This window comes from Haliotis cracherodii, unplaced genomic scaffold (assembly GCF_022045235.1).
Source record: "Haliotis cracherodii isolate W230 unplaced genomic scaffold, xgHalCrac1.p SCAF_13, whole genome shotgun sequence".
Classification (NCBI taxonomy): domain Eukaryota; kingdom Metazoa; phylum Mollusca; class Gastropoda; order Lepetellida; family Haliotidae; genus Haliotis; species Haliotis cracherodii.
The window spans coordinates 33,619,327-33,638,721 of NW_027266268.1; the positions used below are offsets into that span (position 1 = coordinate 33,619,327).

The following is a 19,395-nucleotide window of genomic DNA, read 5'->3' on the forward strand; positions in this document are numbered from 1 at the left end:
TTAGGTGTTTGTGCTTCCTTGTACTTAACTAGGGGTTAGGACGAAAAGTAGTTCTTACGTCCGATAGTTGGGTGTTTGTGACACAGTGTTTTGACATGGGGTAAGAAGGACGAAAAGTAGTTCTTACGTCCGATAGTTGGGTGTTTGTGACACAGTGTTTTGACATGGGGTAAGAAGGACGAAAAGTAGTTCTTACGTCCGATAGTTGGGTGTTTGTGACACAGTGTTTTGACATGGGGTAAGAAGGACGAAAAGTAGTTCTTACGTCCGATAGTTGGGTGTTTGTGACACAGTGTTTTGACATGGGGTAAGAAGGACGAAAAGTAGTTCTTAAGTCCGATAGTTGGGTGTTTGTGACACAGTGTTTTGACATGGGGTAAGAAGGACGAAAAGTAGTTCTTACGTCCGATAGTTGGGTGTTCGTGACACAGTGTTTTGACATGGGGTAAGAAGGACGAAAAGTAGTTCTTACGTCCGATAGTTGGGTGTTTGTGACACAGTGTTTTGACATGGGGTAAGAAGGACGAAAAGTAGTTCTTACGTCCGATAGTTGGGTGTTCGTGACACAGTGTTTTGACATGGGGTAAGAAGGACGAAAAGTAGTTCTTAAGTCCGATAGTTGGGTGTTCGTGACACAGTGTATTGTCATGGTAGTTATAAAAGTAGTTCTTACGTCCGATAGCTGGGCGTTTGTGACACAGTGTATTGACATGGTAGTTATAAAAGTAGTTCGTATGTCCGATAGCTGGTAGTAGCAATAATACTATTATTATTATAAGCTGTAGTAGTGGTAGTAGCAGAAATACTTTTTTATTATAAGCTGTAGTTGTAGTAGCAGCAATACTATTATTATAATTATAAACTGTAGTTGTGGTAGCAGCAGCAACATTATTATTATTATTATTATAATTATTATAATTATTATTATTATTATTATTATTATTATTATTATCTGTAGTTGTGGCAGTGGCAGCCACAGAAACAAAAGTGTGGTCTGCTCATTCATGACAATGTTCAACAGTTTAACATACAAATCCAAATCCGAACAATGTTATTCTCCGACACAAAAGCGAAGAGTGATTTTTTCGGCACACGCCGCTGCACTTCCTCTATGACGTCACAAGAACACATGTCTCCTTAGCTACGATCAGTCACGTGACGTGGCGCGGCGACAGCACAACAGATTTAACATGGAAAGATTAGCTTTGTTATGTAATGCGGAGATATTTCCGTGTGTTTCCGAATAACGACAACCGCTCCGCGTGGGTGAATGTGAGATTGTAGAGTGACGATTTGCACGAGTAATACCCACACGAATACAATTTACTTCAGCACAATGTATATCTTAAATGACGCCAGTCTGGTTTCTACGGCAAGTCGTGTATCCCAAGGGACAATTCCACACAATGGCTGACACTCTCGCTCTGCGCAGGTCATGTCATAAATGCAGGAGTGGGCGACTCACCGTTTAGCTGACGCCGTTTCAAATGCAGTTAACAATATTCTGTAGAATGTGCAAGGACCAGGGGATATACGTGATAGAGTTTGGTTTACGGTCGACATTGAACTGATCGCGAACTCACTTCATTTGTGTCGGGAGAATTGTGTCTGTTCCGCGCCGCACGCCGTCTAGACAGTGTCTAGACCTGAATTCAACGTGCAAATTCTTGGTAATCACTGACAAGAGTTGGAGCGATTTCGACCCGCAGGTACAACTCAAGTTACCCGTGGTGATCCGTCTAACAAGATGGTGTGCATCAGCATCTACACCGCTGCCTCCCCGGTCACATGTGTCTGCCATCTCTCCCGGTACAAATGGCCATTATCTCCAAGAGTCCCCCCCCCCCTCCCCCCCCAAGACAGGTGTCTGGGTAGTTCGTGTCCTTACTTTTTGTTTTATCCGCTTAGTTGTTTGTTTGATGCCGCACTCAGCAATATTGCAGCTATGTGACGGCGTCTGTAAATAGGATAGGACAGGGGATCCAGTGATTGATATCATGAGCATCGATCCTAGCAATTGGGATACGATGACATCCTCGTTGTGTAGCGTCCCTATGTGGGCACTGATCCTCAATGTCCCCTTGTCTTCCCAGTACTGACAGCGAGAACCCCTTTGTCGTGAGTGAGTGAGTGAGTGAGTGGGTGTGTGAGTGAGTGAGTGAGTGAGTGAGTGAGTGAGTGAGTGAGTGAGTGGGTGAGTGAGTGAGTGAGTGGGTGGGTGGGTGGGTGGGTTCTGTGAGTGAGTGAGTGAGTGAGTGAGTGAGTGGGTGGGTGGGTGGGTTCTGTGAGTGAGTGAGTGAGTGAGTTAGTGAGTGAGTGAGTGAGTATCACATTATGTACAATCAATGATGTACGTACACGTTTGAAGGACTGTGAACCGAGCGTGAGGTCAAAAGTTGGATTAGAATGGAATGTAACACACATGTATCCATCACATCTAACTCTTACAATGAGTGGAACTTCAAAATACTTCAATCACCTGCTTCATTGCAGATTCTCTGACTACAATTAGTGCACAATACCATCCACCACAGACATAACGTTCCAAGTGGGATGCTGCAATGTGCACTTGGTGATGCTGTGGTCAGCAAGTCCAACTAGATAGCTCTCAGGCTGGCTGTCTGCACATGTGTACATTGTCATCACAGGTCTTTGTTCTCGTGTTAATGGAAAATCTTTTAAACCGAAATGTCGATGGTCGTTGGAAAAATATAATATACTTTAAAATGTTTTTCAAAACAAGATAATAATTGTCGATCAGGCGAAATGAAAAAATAAATAAAATAAAAATAAAAGGAAAAATAATGGAAAACAATGACAAATCAAATTGTTACTTTCGCTTCCCTTTTTACCTGCATGACCTTTAAAAGTTTGTTTTTTTTCATGAATGTCGAAAGAGATTTGTCGCTTTTATTTTCAGGAAATTAGTTAACAGATTTGCCATGAAGAGAACAAAAATGCTCACAATTTTAATTTAATTCAACATTTGTGAAAATTTGGATCGGCGGAACCGCACATCAAATACTTTAAAAAGTGCCTGACATTTCACACAGGTTTCAGATTACATAAATGGATGTCACAGTCATGCGGGTGTATATTGGACGAGACTCTCCCTTATGTAAAGAGGGTTCATTCTCACCGAATGTTCAAAACAATCTCGTGTTTAGTTTCAACAATTTCAGTAAATGCGCTATGGTGGCGCTGGCTCAATAAATTGAGAAGTGTTGTTGTGCGGGGTCAGGCAACAAACACTCGTTTTTTATGCAAATTATGTGAGTGGCGGGTGCTACCGGTAGGGCAGGACATGCTTTCCCTTGCAACACCTGGTGTTATCATTTATTTTCACCGCCTTCGTGGTCTAATGGTAGAGCGTCCGCCCGGAGAATGGTCATACCAAAAGACGTTAAAATATGGAACTTGTTGTTACCCTGCCTGGCGCTCGGCATTAAGGGACTTAAACAAGGAATGGTCGGCTCGGGGTCAGTGTACTGTGTCTGAGTGGGATATTCATGTTAAAATGCGGCATGGTATATCAGTGTGCTAGCACTATAAAATCGGCATTAGTCTGGACTAGTACAAGCAGCCAAACGCACACGTGCATGCACTTCACTACAAAAGTGCAATAATCTTGGACGCGACGTTCAGCCCATTTCACCTCACCTCACCTCACTAATTTTAGTGTTCCATTCATAACAGTTTCAGTGCGATTCTGCCTTTTATGCCGAATGGATAATCGGCGGATAATGTAGACAAATTATTCTCTGGCGTTGTAAGCAGAGCGGCGTGGGCCATGTTACTTCTTGTCATATATGGGCCATAGAGTAGCCAAGTGATTAAAGCGTTCTCATGTTACGCCGAAGACCCGGGTTCGACCCCCTCATGGGTACAAAGAGTTAAGCCAATCTCTTTGCTAAAAGAGGCGTAAAACCATACTCGCTCATTCTGCTATGTCCTTCTTTATAGTATGTGCTACCTATGTAAACAGAGCGTTGAGTTGCTGTGTCATTCCTTATAGTATGTGCCTCCTACGTTAGCGGAGCGTTGAGCTGCTGTGTCATTCCTTATAGTATGTGCTACCTATGTAAACAGAGCGTTGAGCTGCTATGTCATTCCTTATAGCATGTGCAGAGCGTTGAGTTGCTATGTCATTCCTTATAGTATGTGCTACCTATGTAAACAGCGTTGTGCTGCTATGTCATTCCTTATAGTATTTGCTACCTAGGTAAACAGAGCGTTGAGCTGCTATGTCATTCCTTATAGCATGTGCAGAGCGTTGGGCTGCTGTGTCATTCCTTATAGCATGTGCAGGGCGTTGTGCTGCTATGTCATTCCTTATAGTATGTGCTACCTATGTAAACAGAGCGTTGAGCTGCCTTGTCATTCCTCATTGCATGTGCTGCCTATGTAAACAGAACGTTGAGCTGATATGCCATTCCTTACAGTATGTGCTGCCTATGTAAGCAGAGCTTTGAGCTTCAATGCTATGTACATATGTGCTGCATATGTAAGCAGAGCGTTGAGCTTCAATGCTATGTATATATGTGCTGCCTATGTAAGCAGGGCGTTGAGTGTGCTTCAATGGTATGTATATATCTGCTGCCTATGTAAGCAGAGCATTGAGCTTCAATGCTATGTACATATGCGCTGCCTATGTAAGCAGAGCGTTGAGCTTCAATGGTATGTATATATCTGCTGTCTATGTAAGAAGAGCGTTGAGCTTCAGTGGTATGTATATATCTGCTGCCTTTGTAAGCAGGGCGTTGAGTGTGCTTCAATGGTATGTATATATCTGCTGCCTATGTAAGCAGAGCGTTGAGCTTCATTGATATGTATATATGTGCTGCCTATGTAAGAAGAGCGTTGAGCTACAATGGTATGTATATATCTGCTGCCTTTGTAAGCAGAGCGATGAGCTTCAATGGTATGTATATATGTGCTGCCTATGGAAGCAGAGCGTCGAGCTTCAATGGTATGTATATAAGTGCTGCCTGTGTAAGCAGAGCGTTGAGTTTCAGTGGTATGTATATATCTGCTGCGTATGTAAGCAGAGCGATGAGCTTCAATGGTATGTATTTATGTTCTGCCTCTGGAAGCAGAGCGATGAGCTTCAATGGTATGTATATATCTGCTGCGTATGTAAGCAGAGCGTTGAGCTTCAATGGTATGTATATATATGCTGCCTATGGAAGCAGAGCGTTGAGATTCAATGCTATGTATATATCTGCTGCCTATGTAAGCAGAGCGTTGAGCTTCAATGGTATGTATATATCTGCTCCCTATGTAAGAAGAGCGTTGACCTTCAATGGTATGTATATATGTGCTGCCTATGGAAGCAGAGCGTTGAGCTTCAATGGTATGTATATATCTGCTCCCTATGTAAGCAGAGCGTTGACCTTCAATGGTATGTATATATGTGCTGCCTATGGAAGCAGAGCGTTGAGCTTTAATGGTATGTATATATGTGCTGCCTATGTAAGCAGAGCGTTGAGCTTCAATGGTATGTATATATGTGCTGCCTATGTAAGCAGAGCATTGGACTGCAACTCAGGGAGTGCGTACATTCTTCAGCTTCGCGACGCTGTGTTCTAAATACCATTCTTTTCTTCTTTCTGATTTGTTAAAAAGGTTAAAAAAGTGTACACACCATCACCCGGAAACCATCGCCAGAAACATAAATACTGGAGAGATATACAACATTATTTTGTTGTTGACAGTAGTGAGAATACTTATATTGAAGTAATCTACATCAATACGTGTATACCAATGTAAGGAAGACGATGAACCAAACTGTACGACATTACAACGCTGCAGAGCATCTTCAATTGTTTGAGGGGCGTAGTATCATTAATTTGTGTCGTCGCGTAAAATTGATGAAGTCATATCGTATTGGTCTCAACAATGAAACACATCAGCTAAAATCGCTAGAAGGCATGTGCAAATATCGGAAGGCAATTACGCTGACCTCTCTACCCTTGTGGGAAATATTGTGTAATATTGTATTATGCGTGGCAGTGAGTGGCCTTGTGTGACATTGTGTGTGATGGTATAGGGAATTTATGTGACACTGCTTTGCATTGAGTAGTTGTGAGTCAGTGATTGATTGTATGGCTTTGTGTGACAGTGTATGGCTTTGTGCGACAGTGTATGGCTTTGTGTGACAGTGAATGGCATTATGTGACTGTGAATGACTGTGTGACAGTGAGTGGCATTGTGACAGTGAATGGCTGTGTGACAGTGAATGACTGTGTGACAGTGGATGGCATTGTGTGACAGAGAATAACTGTGTGACAGTAGTGACTGTGTGACAGTGTATGGCATTGTGTGACAGAGAATAACTGTGTGACAGTGAATGACTGTGTGACAGTGAATGGCTGTGAGACAGTGAATGACTGTGTGACAGTGAACGACTGTGTGACAGTGGATGACATTGTGTGACAGTGAATGATTGTGTGACAGTAGTGACTGTGTGACAGTGTATGGCATTGTGTGACAGAGAATGACTGTGTGACAGTGAATGACTATGTGACAGTGGATGGTTGTGTGACGGTGGATGGCATTGTGTGACAAAGAATAACTGTGTGACAGTGAATGACTGTGTGACAGTGAATGGCTGTGTGACAGTGAATGATTGTGTGACAGTGGATGGCTGTGTGACAGTAGTGACTGTGTGACAGTGTATGGCATTGTGTCACAGTGAATGACTATGTGACAGTGAATGACTATGTGACAGTGAAAGACTGTGTGACAGTGGATGGCTGTGTGACAGTGGATGGCTGTGTGACAGTGAATGGCTGTGTGACAGCGAATGACTATGTGACAGTGTATGCCTTTGTGTAACAGTGGATGGCATTCTGTGACAGTGAATGACTGTGTGACAGCGAATGACTATGTGACAGTGTATGCCTTTGTGTGACAGTGGATTGCATTGTGTGACAGTGAATGACTGTGTGGCAGTGGATGCCTTTGTGTGACAGTGAATGACTGTGTGACAGTGAATAACTGTGTGACAGTGAATGGCTGTGTGACAGCGAATGACTATGTGACAGTGTATGCCTTTGTGTGACAGTGGATGGCATTGTGTGACAGTGAATGACTGTGTGACAGTGGATGCCTTTGTGTGACAGTGAATGACTGTGTGACAGTGGATGGCTGTGTGACAGTGAATGACTGTGTGACAATGAATGTCTTTGTGTGACAGTGAATGGCTGTGTGACAGCGAATGACTATGTGACAGTGTATGCCTTTGTGTGACAGTGGATGGCATTGTGTGACAGAGAATGACTGTGTGACAGTGGATGGCTTTGTGTGACAGTGAATGACTGTGTGACAGTGGATGGCATTGTGACAGTGAATGACTGTGTGACAGTGAATGGCTGTGTGACAGTGAATGATTGTGTGACAGTGGATGGCTGTGTGACAGTGAATGACTGTTTGACTGTGAATGGCTGTCTGACAGTGAATGACTGTGTGACAGTGAATGACTGTGTGACAGTGGATGGCGTTGTGTGACAGTGAATGACTGTGTGACAGTGAATGACTGTGTGACAGTGAATGGCTGTGTGACAGTGAATGATTGTGTGACAGTGGATGGCTGTGTGACAGTAGTGACTGTGTGACAGTGTATGGCATTGTGTCACAGTGAATGACTATGTGACAGTGAATGACTATGTGACAGTGAAAGACTGTGTGACAGTGGATGGCTGTGTGACAGTGAATGACTGTGTGACGGTGAATGGCTGTGTGACAGCGAATGACTATGTGACAGTGTATGCCTTTGTGTAACAGTGGATGGCATTGTGTGACAGTGAATGACTGTGTGACAGTGAATGGCTGTGTGACAGTGAATGGCTGTGTCAAGGCGAATGACTATGTGACAGTGTATGCCTTTGTGTGACAGTGGATGGCATTGTGTGACAGTGAATGACTGTGTGACAGTGGATGCCTTTGTGTGACAGTGAATGACTGTGTGACAGTGAATGGCTGTGTGACAGTGAATGACTGTGCGACAATGGATGGCTTTGTGTGACAGTGAATGGCTGTGTGACAGCGAATGACTATGTGACAGTGTATGCCTTTGTGTGACAGTGGATGGCATTGTGTGACAGAGAATGACTGTGTGACAGTGGATGGCTTTGTGTGACAGTGAATGACTGTGTGACAGTGGATAGCATTGTGACAGTGAATGACTGTGTGACAGTGAATGGCTGTGTGACAGTGAATGATTGTGTGACAGTGGATGGTTGTGTGACAGTGAATGACTGTGTGACAGTGAATGGCTGTGTGACAGTGAATAATTGTGTGACAGTGGATGGTTGTGTGACAGTGAATGACTGTGTGACAGTGGATGGCATTGTGTGACAGTGAATGACTGTGTGAAAGTGAATGATTGTGTGACAGTGGATGGCATTTGTGACAGTGAATGACTGTGTGACGGCGGATGGCTGTGTGACAGAGAATGACTGTGTGACAGTGAATGACTGTGTGACAGTGTATGACTTTGTGTGACAATGGATTGCATTGTGTGACAGCGAATGACTGTGTGACATTGAATGACTGTGTGACAGTGAATGACTGTGTGACAGTGGGTGGCATTGTGACAGTGTATGGCTTTGTGTGACAGAGAATAACTGTGTGACAGTGAATGACTATGTGACAGTGTATGGCATTGTGTGACAGTGAATGACTGTGTGACAGTGAATGAGTGTAGCTGTGTATGTTTGTGTATGTTTGGTTATAGTGTTTGACATTGTGCACACCAAGACACTACATAATACCGTTGTGTGATAGCGTATGGCAGTGTTTGTGACATTGTGTTACATTGTGTAATTCCGTGAAAGTGCATGGCATTGTGTGTGGTGGCGCATGGCAGTGTTTGTGACATTGTGTTACATTGTGTAATTCCGTGAAAGTGCATGGCATTGTGTGTGGTGGCGCATGGCAGTGTTTGTGACATTGTGTTACATTGTGTAATTCCGTGAAAGTGCATGGCATTGTGTGTGGTGGCGCATGGCAGTGTTTGTTACATTGTGTTACATTGTGTAATTCCGTGAAAGTGCATGGCATTGTGTGTGATGGCGTTTGACAGTGTTTGTGACATTGTATTACATTGTGTTATTCCGTGAAAGTGTATGGCATTGTGTGTGGTGGCGTATGGCAGTGTTTGTGACATTGTATTACATTGTGTTATTCTCTGAAAGTGTATTGCATTGTGTGTGATGGCGTATGGCAGTGTTTGTGACGTTGTATTACATTGTGTAATTCTCTGAAAGTGTATGGCATTGTGTGTGGTGGCGTTTGACATTGTGTATTACACGTGACATTGTATGATGTGTTAATGTGGGTTACTGTAAAGGTGTATGTATGCCACTGGGTGCGCCATTAAAGGTATTTGTGTGCATGTATTCAGGTCTTCCTCATTTTCAGTACAGGTCATGCTGTATATTCTGATATAGGTCAGTGAGCGCAAATAAATATGTAAGTCATAGATCAGTGTTTGCGATAGTATCTCATTGCGTTGTGTCTTCTTAAAGGGCATTGTGTGTTGGGATACATCATTGTGTGTTGGAATAGTTTATTGTGTGATGGAATAAGTGTGTGTTAGCATACGCCATTGTGTGTTGGAATACGCCATTGTGTATTGGAATACGTCATTGTGTGTCGGAATACGTCACTGTGTGTTGGAATACGTCACTGTGTGTCGGAATACGTCATTGTGTGTTAGCATACGCCATTGTGTGTTGGAATACGTCATTGTGTGCTGGAATACGTCACTGTGTGTCGGAATACGTCATTGTGTGTTGGAATACGTAATTGTGTGTTGGAATACGCCATTGTGTGTTGGAATACGTCATTGTGTGTTGGAATACGTCATTGTGTGTCGGAATACGTCATTGTGTGTTGGAATACGTAATTGTGTGTTGGAATGCGCCATTGTGTGTTGGAATACGTCATTGTATGTTGGAATACGTCATTGTGTGTCGGAATACGTCATTGTGTGTTGGAATACGTCACTGTGTGTCGGAATACGTCATTGTGTATCGGAATACGTCATTGTGTGTTGGAATACGTTGTGTGTTGGAATACGTCATTGTGTGTCGGAATACGTCATTGTGTGTTGGAATACGTCATTGTGTGTTGGAATACGTCATTGAGTGTTGGAATACGTCATTGTGTGTTGGAATTCGTCATTGTGTGTTGGAATACTTCATTGTGTTAGGGGCGGTCGGGTAGCCTAGTGGTTAAAGCGTTCGCTTGTGACGCCGAAGACCCGGGTTCGATTCCCGACATGGGTACAATGTGTGAAGCCCATTTCTGGTGGAATATTGCTAAAAGCGACCTAAAATCATACTCACCCACCATCATTGTGTTGCACAGATAGATAAGGACCAGGTAAGTGGTTGTTTGTATACATCATCGTTTGTTGCTATAGATTGATGTATGTGGTGTAGGTCGTTGTGTTTGGTTTGGTCAGGTTGTATAGGTTATTGTGTGTGGTGTACATCGTCGTGTGTGGTGTACGTCATCATGTGTGACGTACGTCATTGTGTATGGTGTACGTCATTGTGTGTGGTGTACGTCATTGTGTATGATGTACGTCATTGTGTGTGGTGTACGTCATCGTATGTGGTTTGCGTCATTGTGAATGGTGTATGTCATCATGTGTGGTGTACGTCATTGGCTATGGTGTACGTCATTGTGTGAGGTGTACGTCATCTTATGTGGTGTACATCACTGTGTATGGTGTACGTCATCGTGTGCGGTGTACGTCATAATGACTGACACTGGGTCTTTCATTGGAGTGTCTTCCAGCAATAACACGACGCTTGACACCATCATGGGCTTCACATATTCTTATGTGGGGAAGCGAACCCTGGCCTTCCGAACGACAAGCGAACACTGTAACCACAAGGCTACCCCAATACCCCACTGCTTTGGGGTGCGTGATACAATTAACACAAGTGCATGGCAGTGCGTGCTATAGTGTATGGCAGTGCGTGCTATAGTGTATGGCAGTGCGTGCTATAGTGTATGGCAGTGCGTGCTATAGTGTATGGCAGGGCGTGCAATAGTTAGTGCCAGTGAGTGCAATAGGGTGTGCTAGTGTGTGCAATAATGTGTGGCAGTGCGTTCAATAATGTGTGGCTGTGTGTACAATAGTGTGTGCCAGTGTGTGCAATTGTGTGTGGCAGTGCGTGCAATAGTGTGTGGCAGTGTGTGCAATAGTGTGTGGCAGTGCGTGCAATAGTGTGTGGCAGTGCGTGCAATAGTGTGTGGCCAGTGTGTGCAATAGTGTGTTGCAGTGCGTGGAATAGTGTGTTGCAGTGTGTGGAATAGTGTGCTGCAGTGTGTGCAATAGTGTGTGACAGTGCGTACAATAGTGTGGGCAAAAGTGTGTGGCAGTGCTTGCAATAGTGTGTGGCTGTGTGTACAATAGTGTGTGCCAGTGTGTGCAATAGTGTGTGGCAGTGTGTGCAATAGTGTGTGGCAGTGCGTGCAATAGTGTGTGGCAGTGGGTGCAATAGTGTGTGGCAGTGGGTGCAATAGTGTGTTGCAGTGCGTGCAATAGTGCGTGGCAGTACGTGCAATAGTGTGTGGCAGTGTGTGCAATAGTGTGTGGCAGTGTGTGCAATAGTGTGTGGCAGTGGGCGCAATAGTGTGTGCCAGTGTGTGCAATAGTTTGTGGCTGTATGTGCAATAGTGTGTTGCAGTGCGTGCATCAGTGTGTGCACAAGTATGTGGCGTTGAGTACACTAGTGTGTGGAGGTGTGTGAGGCCGTGTTACAGTGTGATATACCAGGTTTCCTCTCTCTCTCTCACACAAACACCCGCACGCACGCACGCACGCGCGGGCACATACGACACCCACTTAACGCCCGCGACTAAATGACTCGCAACAGTTGTTAATTGCCAACTCCCCACGTCAGCACCCATGCACATGTAAAGCTAAACTACAAGCACCTTCGCGTAATACTCGTGATCATAGTCCGTTGATTTCCTGTCGCACATTATTATCATGATTTGAATGATTTCGGAAAACACTGGTGGAGTTGGCAGATATTGATCACATGACACGCGGATATTCCTGTCGACAATATTAAATTGGCTAAAATAATGGTCCCAGATCGTTTAGTGGCACTGACAGGATGGATACAGAACCCATGACACGATTGAGGCGTATGTACACTACATGTATAGCAGCGCTTGGTTGATAACGGCGTTATGGCCCTGTCACACCACGTTTTAGAGTAACTTGCACCTAGCGTGTGAAAGACAGTTAGTATGCTGTCATACGTCGAGCTTTCATCGAAAAAAAACATGATTTGGGTGTATTCATAGCATATAGATAACGAGTTCATCGTATATGTAACGCATGTCTAAAGTATTAGAAGCGTATCACTGACTTATACATATGACTAGCGCGCTCAGCGTAGGGGAAAGGTGCCAACACGGGCCCTGTGGTAGTATACGAGTAACTGGTAGTGTACACCCATTCATCAAATTACCACCAAAAGCGAGAGCAGTCTAGATATGTAAATAGTTCTTACGTTCCCATACTCCGAAAATGTTGTGCATGCACAAACATGTTTTTAAGCCCCGGCGTACTACAACGTATACCAGCGTGCTTTTAACGTATACAACTTACACCTAACTTATCCATTGCGTATTTCAGCGTTGTCGGCGTTTTGGCAAAAGTCTCATACGTCGCCATACGTTACTGCTATACGTTGTAGTGTGACCAGGCCATTACAATCTACACCGAAACGTTTCTACAATTGCAATATAGAAGTTGGTGATTCATACCATCTGGTTATGTCTAAATTATGAACATTATGAACACTTTTTTTAATCAGAATTCAGTTAGAACAAATAATGGATGACCTTTTGTCACATCATTCAGTTCGACATGGTGAATATACTGTTTCATCGAGGGTCACATAGTATAACGTTATCAGATATAACTGTGTCGTCGAACAATGCATTCTCTCTCTATTCTCAGCCAGAATATGTTCCAATTTAAAATGACTGAGAAATCGGATACTCTATAATACGACCAGTATAGTTACGACTATTCCACACAAACTAACCCTTTATTGAATGCACACCTTCCCCCATCCCCTACCACCCCCTCCCCATCGACAAAGTCTAACCATATGCCCTGTCTGTTATTGTTCATGTCCCAGGCCGAAACTCAGAACAAAAAGACAAGAAGAATTCTCATTTACGAATAAATTTTATACAAATTATAAAAGAATGTTAGATTTAAATAGTTTATTCGTGAGTATCATAAATGGCAAAATGACAAATGATAAAAATAAATAGCAATAAAATAATACAAACTGATAGGAAATTATTATGGGTTGTGTGTAGAACATATGCATATTGGTAACGTCTGAGATACGAATATTTCATAACATACATTGAGGTGACAAGCACTCGGTAATAATGGTCGCTTTGGTTACAAGAAATAAATAATAATCTTGGACAATGTTTTGAGTAAACACAGCACAATACATGCGGACTCACATGGACGTATCCATAGCTCTATATACAAAACAATTATACATGAGATCGCGGGAGACAGAGTTCAAACGTTGTTGGGATGATAGTTTCTAAGCGTAGACAACACATTAAGCATGTACACACACATATATCACATTTCATTCTAAGAACTCCGAAATACCAGAGCTTCCAGGACATTATTTACAACCGGGAAATCGTGAAAGACACGAAAATATAAAAAAAATATCGTTTACTCGACCTTTCTATGTCGAAGTAGCACCCGGTCAAAATATCCCTCTGAGAAACCATTAATACTTGTAATGTACTACATTTTGGGAATATTTTCGACTAGTAATGTCTATTGTCCATGGGTAAACCCACCTGGATGTTTTAATGTTAGAAGCACTGGTACGCTCGGTAGTGAAATGTGTTGCTACCGGGGATTTGGATGGAAAGCTCACCTGGCAAAGTGTCCCTGATCTTGGACATCTTCCAGCCCTCATTCATAGTACTAAACTGACTCTCTCCTAGTAGACTGTCTGCCCCGTCTACACCATGTTCCGCCATGAAATGATGGCGATAGTCAACAATGTCTTGACACGTGAACTCGCACATTGAACAACGAAACACTGCCTCATCTCCATCAATCGGTTCCTGCTTAAACACCGTCCTGTTGTCACAAGATGCGTCGTCCGATTTTGGGGAGTTGTCCCCCTTATCGGAAGTGTCACTTTGAGGGCGAGTGTCATTTCGAGAAGCAAGAGCCTCGCTCACCTGACGATGTTTGCCAGTGTAGTTGAACGGGGTGAAACAGTTTTGGAATAATTTGGATCCGTAGTGAACGAGATTGTCATAAGGGTCAATGGGTCCTTTCTCCCTCGAAACGTTTTCATCATTTGAACACACTGGGGACTGAAACAAAGGATTGGGTTGTCCAAACCACCCATACATCGGTCCAAAGCTAGCACCAAAAGCACTCGCGAATAATCTATTCCTGAAAGAATTTTGAAAATACGGCGTCGTATGTTCTGCTGGACCAAGAGGGTGAGAGTTAACCAATGTTTTTTCTACGTTTGCATGGCCAGACAAAGCTTTCTTCATCAGCCGGCTGTGAAAGTCATCCCTAAGGACCGGTGAGGACTCGGCATGCTTTTGCTTCTTTGCGTCTGGTTGGTCAGAATCGGAACTAGATTCACAATTCTTCTCCCTGTCTGCACATTCATCGGAATCGGAATCAGACCAGCTGTTCCCAGATCCAATCTGATTACGGAGACACACGGGAGCTGGTCTCTTCCTCTTGTTTCTTGGTGTGGAATTGGGGTCTTTCTCTGCTGGGGAATGTTCTCCGCTGCCGGGGTTCATAAAACTAGGTGAACCAGTTCTGGTTGTCCTCTCAAACTGCGAATCTTGATGATTGTTTTCATGAGTGGAATCATTCTCCCATCGCTTCTGGAACACAAAGTTAGAGCCGGACTCCCTCTTCTCGTCAGTTCTGTGACTCGACAAGAGGCCCTGTAGGAATGGCATGTCAGACATGCCTTGCCCCATGTGTACTCCATTGCCTGGCATTGGCACGCCATCTGACCTTTTCATGTCCATAGTACCGCCATTCTGGCTATCACAAGGAGTGTCTGTTCTAAACGCTTCGACCTCTGGCTTGTTGACGAATGTCAGCAGCCCTGTGGGAGATCTACAATTACTTGGTGATCCACCAGCTAGACCAGGGGAGGTAGACGCGGGCACATTAGATGAACCCCCTCTCTTGCGATGTGGATTATTCTGATCCGCTATTCGGACCTTGTTGTTGTGATGGGGACCATTGCAGTGAGCTTGGAATGCAGCTTTGACTTGACATTTCCAATTACAAACCTGACAGAAATACACAATGTTCCCACCTTCTCTCACAAGCTTTGTATATCGTCCAAACTCGGGAGTAAAACTGGACATCGAAGACCAAGATTGCAACAAATTGGCTTGACTTCCCGGCGTTTGAGCTTGAACGATCTGGTCTGTGAGTTTCTGGATTTTGGAAATGTTTTCACTTTTTGGAAGGTCATTCACCTTAACCACGGGAGCTGTCTGTTTCACAAGCTGATACTTGTTGCAAGGAAAGTCTTTCTTGCTTTGGTTCGGGGACTCCAGTCTGGGTTTGTTGCCGGAGTTTGCAACATACAACGGCGGCTTGGGGGTTGACAGACGCTCCTCCATGCCTGAAGACGGCGTTGCAGCCTCGTCCACAGACTCCGTGTCGGAGAGTTTGTCTGCCTCTACCCTCTCCCCACAGAGCTTAGCGTGAGCGCAATCAATGTGAGACCGTAGATCTTCATCAGTACCGAATTTCAAGTCACACTGGCTACAATCTTGAAAGCTTGCCTGTTTCGTCAGATGTTGACTGGTGACATGAGCGAGGAAACTGCCTTTTGAAGTCAATATTGAAGGCAAGCTAGTACACAGGGCACACTTGTACAGAATCTCGGCAAACCGCATGAGATTTTCCTCACAACTCCTAAAGTCGTTTCCGAGTATACTCTCGTCAGGAAACAGATCTGATGTTTTTGATTCACCGCTACTATCAGATTCCTCAGCCCCGGACCTCATGGGCGTCGTCTTCCACGATAGTTCCTGGCTAGAGCTCGGGGAGCGCTGTTCGTGGTTCGCTTGAGTATTGGCGCCAGGGTAAGCCACGTCCGTCGGGCTGGAGTTGCAGACTGTCTGGCACATGCCGGCCATCGCGTCTGACATCATCTCAATAATGTGAAGATTCCACTAAATATCCCACATAGCACCGAACACCTTTAATAGATTTCAGGCAACGGTTTAGTCTCGCCTGGTGACAGTCAGTCTGCGAATTGAAAGAAAAATAATATTAAGAGCTGATGTAGTTATACAAGTGTATTCATTGTTTTCATAACAAAAATATCATGTTGTGCGGTATAAATGAGGTTATATAAAACATATCCTGCAAAGACGAATCTATGTGTTTCGTTGCGTCTTGGTAATATCGGAGGAGTAATGTAGTTATTATTCTTTACGTCGACGTTATAAGCAGCGAGCAGTGGGGTCAATGTGAGTTACATTCATACACATTCATTGTATGGAGATCAGCTGAAACAGGGCACTGGTGGAAAGCAAAGGAATGGGTTAAGTCCCTTTGTTGGTGTGTCCTCTTTTACATACATTTAATGGCACCTGCAGTATGAGCAGAAGAGGCTACACTGACCCGAGGCACCTGTTTCGATCAATACCATAAGCGTAACCATGGGACACTCGCTTTGTTTACAGATATATTAGCAAATATATAAAACTGTCAATCAGATCAACTAGTGTTTGGTTGAACGCTTGAAACGTATCAACCAGTATTGGATGAAAAACATGAAACTTATCAACCAGTATTGGGTTTGATACACGAAACTTATATTATAACTCATATCAACGAATATTGGGTCAGATACACGAAACTTATATATTATAACTTATATCAACGAATATTGGGTTAGATACACGAAACTTATATTATAACTTATATCAAAGAATATTGGGTTACATACACGAAACTTATATTATAACTTATATCAACGAATATTGGGTTAGATACACGAAACTTATATATTATAACTTACATCAACGAATATTGGGTTAGATACACGAAACTTATATTATAACTTATATCAACGAATATTGGGTTAGATACACGAAACTTATATTACAACTTATATCAACGAATATTGAGTTAGATACACGGAACACCTATTTACGATACCAAATATAACTATTGAATGAATTCGGTGAACATAAAAATAAATCACAGATCCAATTTTCTCAGACCGCTGTCCTCTCCTTTGATATGCCCCCACGCTGTGGGTGTGTATTATCCCCCGCTATAAGCGTCTGTCCCGTACCCCCATTTGTTGACCCGCTACCCTGCTGGCGATTGTCCCTAGGGGTTTTCTTTGTTATCCGAAGCAGGTGTCTCGAGCGTGCGGAAGTAACTCCGAGTAGAAATAGACATTTGATAGACGGGCCTTGAGCTTTTGTGAGAAGAGCTGCTGAGAACAAATTAGAACTGTATGTCTGATGCGATGCTCCATGCGACCAAGACATGTATACCTACCTATATTGATATATGTCATCCCATATTTAATTTAAGAAGCAGTCTAATTGCATTGAACTAGATCTATCGGATGTACATTTGTGTCCAATTTATGACATGTTGAAATATTTTTCATTTTTCATAAACGAAATATACCCAACCTATCAACCGGAATCAAACTGTTAAATATCCGGGGTGAATTAACGTGGTTACTTGATAGTAAAAATATATTTCGTCTTTCATTACAATACAGAGCGATATATTTCCAACACCACGATGTTTCCGTAGATGATTTTGTTTTCTTCAAGCTGATAACATGCTTCCACAATATACTCACGAAACTGACAAATCGTGAATATTATCTGAACTCTTTCCGCATACAAACATACAATTCGCTTCGACAGCACGCTTGTCGATCAAGTAAATGAAATTCAATCCGGGAAAACTGATGAATATAAATAAATTCCAGTTGCTTTTTCAGTTAAAGTGGTAAAAAAGTAGGAAGCGAACAAGCGTGGTAAAACCGATAAAATGTTGGCGCTCGTTGCATCGATCAATTTGCAACAGTGATGCAACACGAGGCCAGATTGTTTGAATGCAACAAGTCAGCTCAAATATTATCTCAGGAATATACGGTAACGCTCACTTTATGAGTCCGATATATCAATCGTCAAGTGAATACACCATCCCGATTGACGTGAATTAAGAATAAATGTAAGTACACAATATATATCTGAGTTATTCTTTCACTATTAACCTATTTCAACATATATCAATACATGTTTGAAAGGAATTCAATAAAGATGTCATATATCAATGCAAGACATAAGAGAACGTTGTCTTGCTGAACAGACAGCAACCTGGTGATTGAGATAAGATGAAGCGAAAGATTGGAGATTTTCTTCGTGGCTGTACTTACCAGTATATGAATATCCTCTGGTGAAGTGACACAAGTGTATATCCTAGAGTATCTCCTGTAGTGACTGGAGCGATATGGACTTGGTAGCGACACTGAATATATATAGATCGCTGCACAGCACACTGTCGCTGGCAACTTGTTTAGATGTGATCCAAGTCCCGTCTGAATGAAATTTTATTCCTTTCTCCAGACCCTTGTCAACTATTGCCGACCTCGAAGCGTTTATCTGATATGCTTCAAGCCGAAAATCGAAGTGAGTTGGGCTCGACTCTGCATGCGGCGCCATTCGGGTTAGATAAATAGGCGAGCGCTGCTCGTGGTCGCCGGCGCGCCAGACAGCCAGACGGCCGATTCGGCGCCAAGTTGTCTGACAATCAGCGAGCCAGACACTCAAACGAGCTGTCAGATGCGGCCTGTGTCTCGCGCCTGTTATTGTGAGAGGGAAATGAATGACTTCAAGCGACATACAGACGACGGTTAAATCCCAGACCGGTTTTATTAAAAAAAGATGTTTAGATAAGCGAAGTTATCCTTCTCTAGGAACACATGTAATGTTAGTGGTTGCGGTGATGTTGGTAGATGCATATCGGCCATGGCTTGCCTTTGTTCCATTGTGTCCGAGATAGGACCAGAAAGGCAGGCTTGAAAAGATAATAGTACCGCGTGTAGATGATAGAACTTGATTAACGGTTAGGTGATCAATAGGTGACTTTTTGTCTGAAGTGATCGCCATTCTGGTGTCACTTTCAACTGTCCCTGTTTTCATTAGCGGAACATACGAATAATGAGTTTTGCCTTCACGCAATTTTGCTCTATAGCAGAACATTATGATTTCAGCGTCTTTCTCTGACTGTTTGACTTTACATAAATGTTTGACATGTAATAA

At 43.2% G+C, this 19,395-nt stretch overlaps 1 protein-coding gene across 1 annotated transcript in view; it reads right to left on the reverse strand.

Annotated features, from left to right (window-relative positions):
• The window catches only part of LOC139459876 (uncharacterized), a 36,395-nt gene extending 17,803 nt beyond the window's left edge, over nucleotides 1-18,592 (reverse strand). Inside the window, exons 1-2 of the mRNA XM_071241589.1 lie at nucleotides 18,510-18,592; nucleotides 13,962-16,342 (exon numbers count right to left, since the gene is read on the reverse strand). Coding sequence (XP_071097690.1) covers nucleotides 13,962-16,245 — 2,284 coding nt within the window. The 5' untranslated portion in view covers nucleotides 16,246-16,342; nucleotides 18,510-18,592. The remainder of the gene's footprint in view (nucleotides 1-13,961; nucleotides 16,343-18,509) is intronic.
• Between the last annotated feature and the right edge of the window lie 803 nt (nucleotides 18,593-19,395).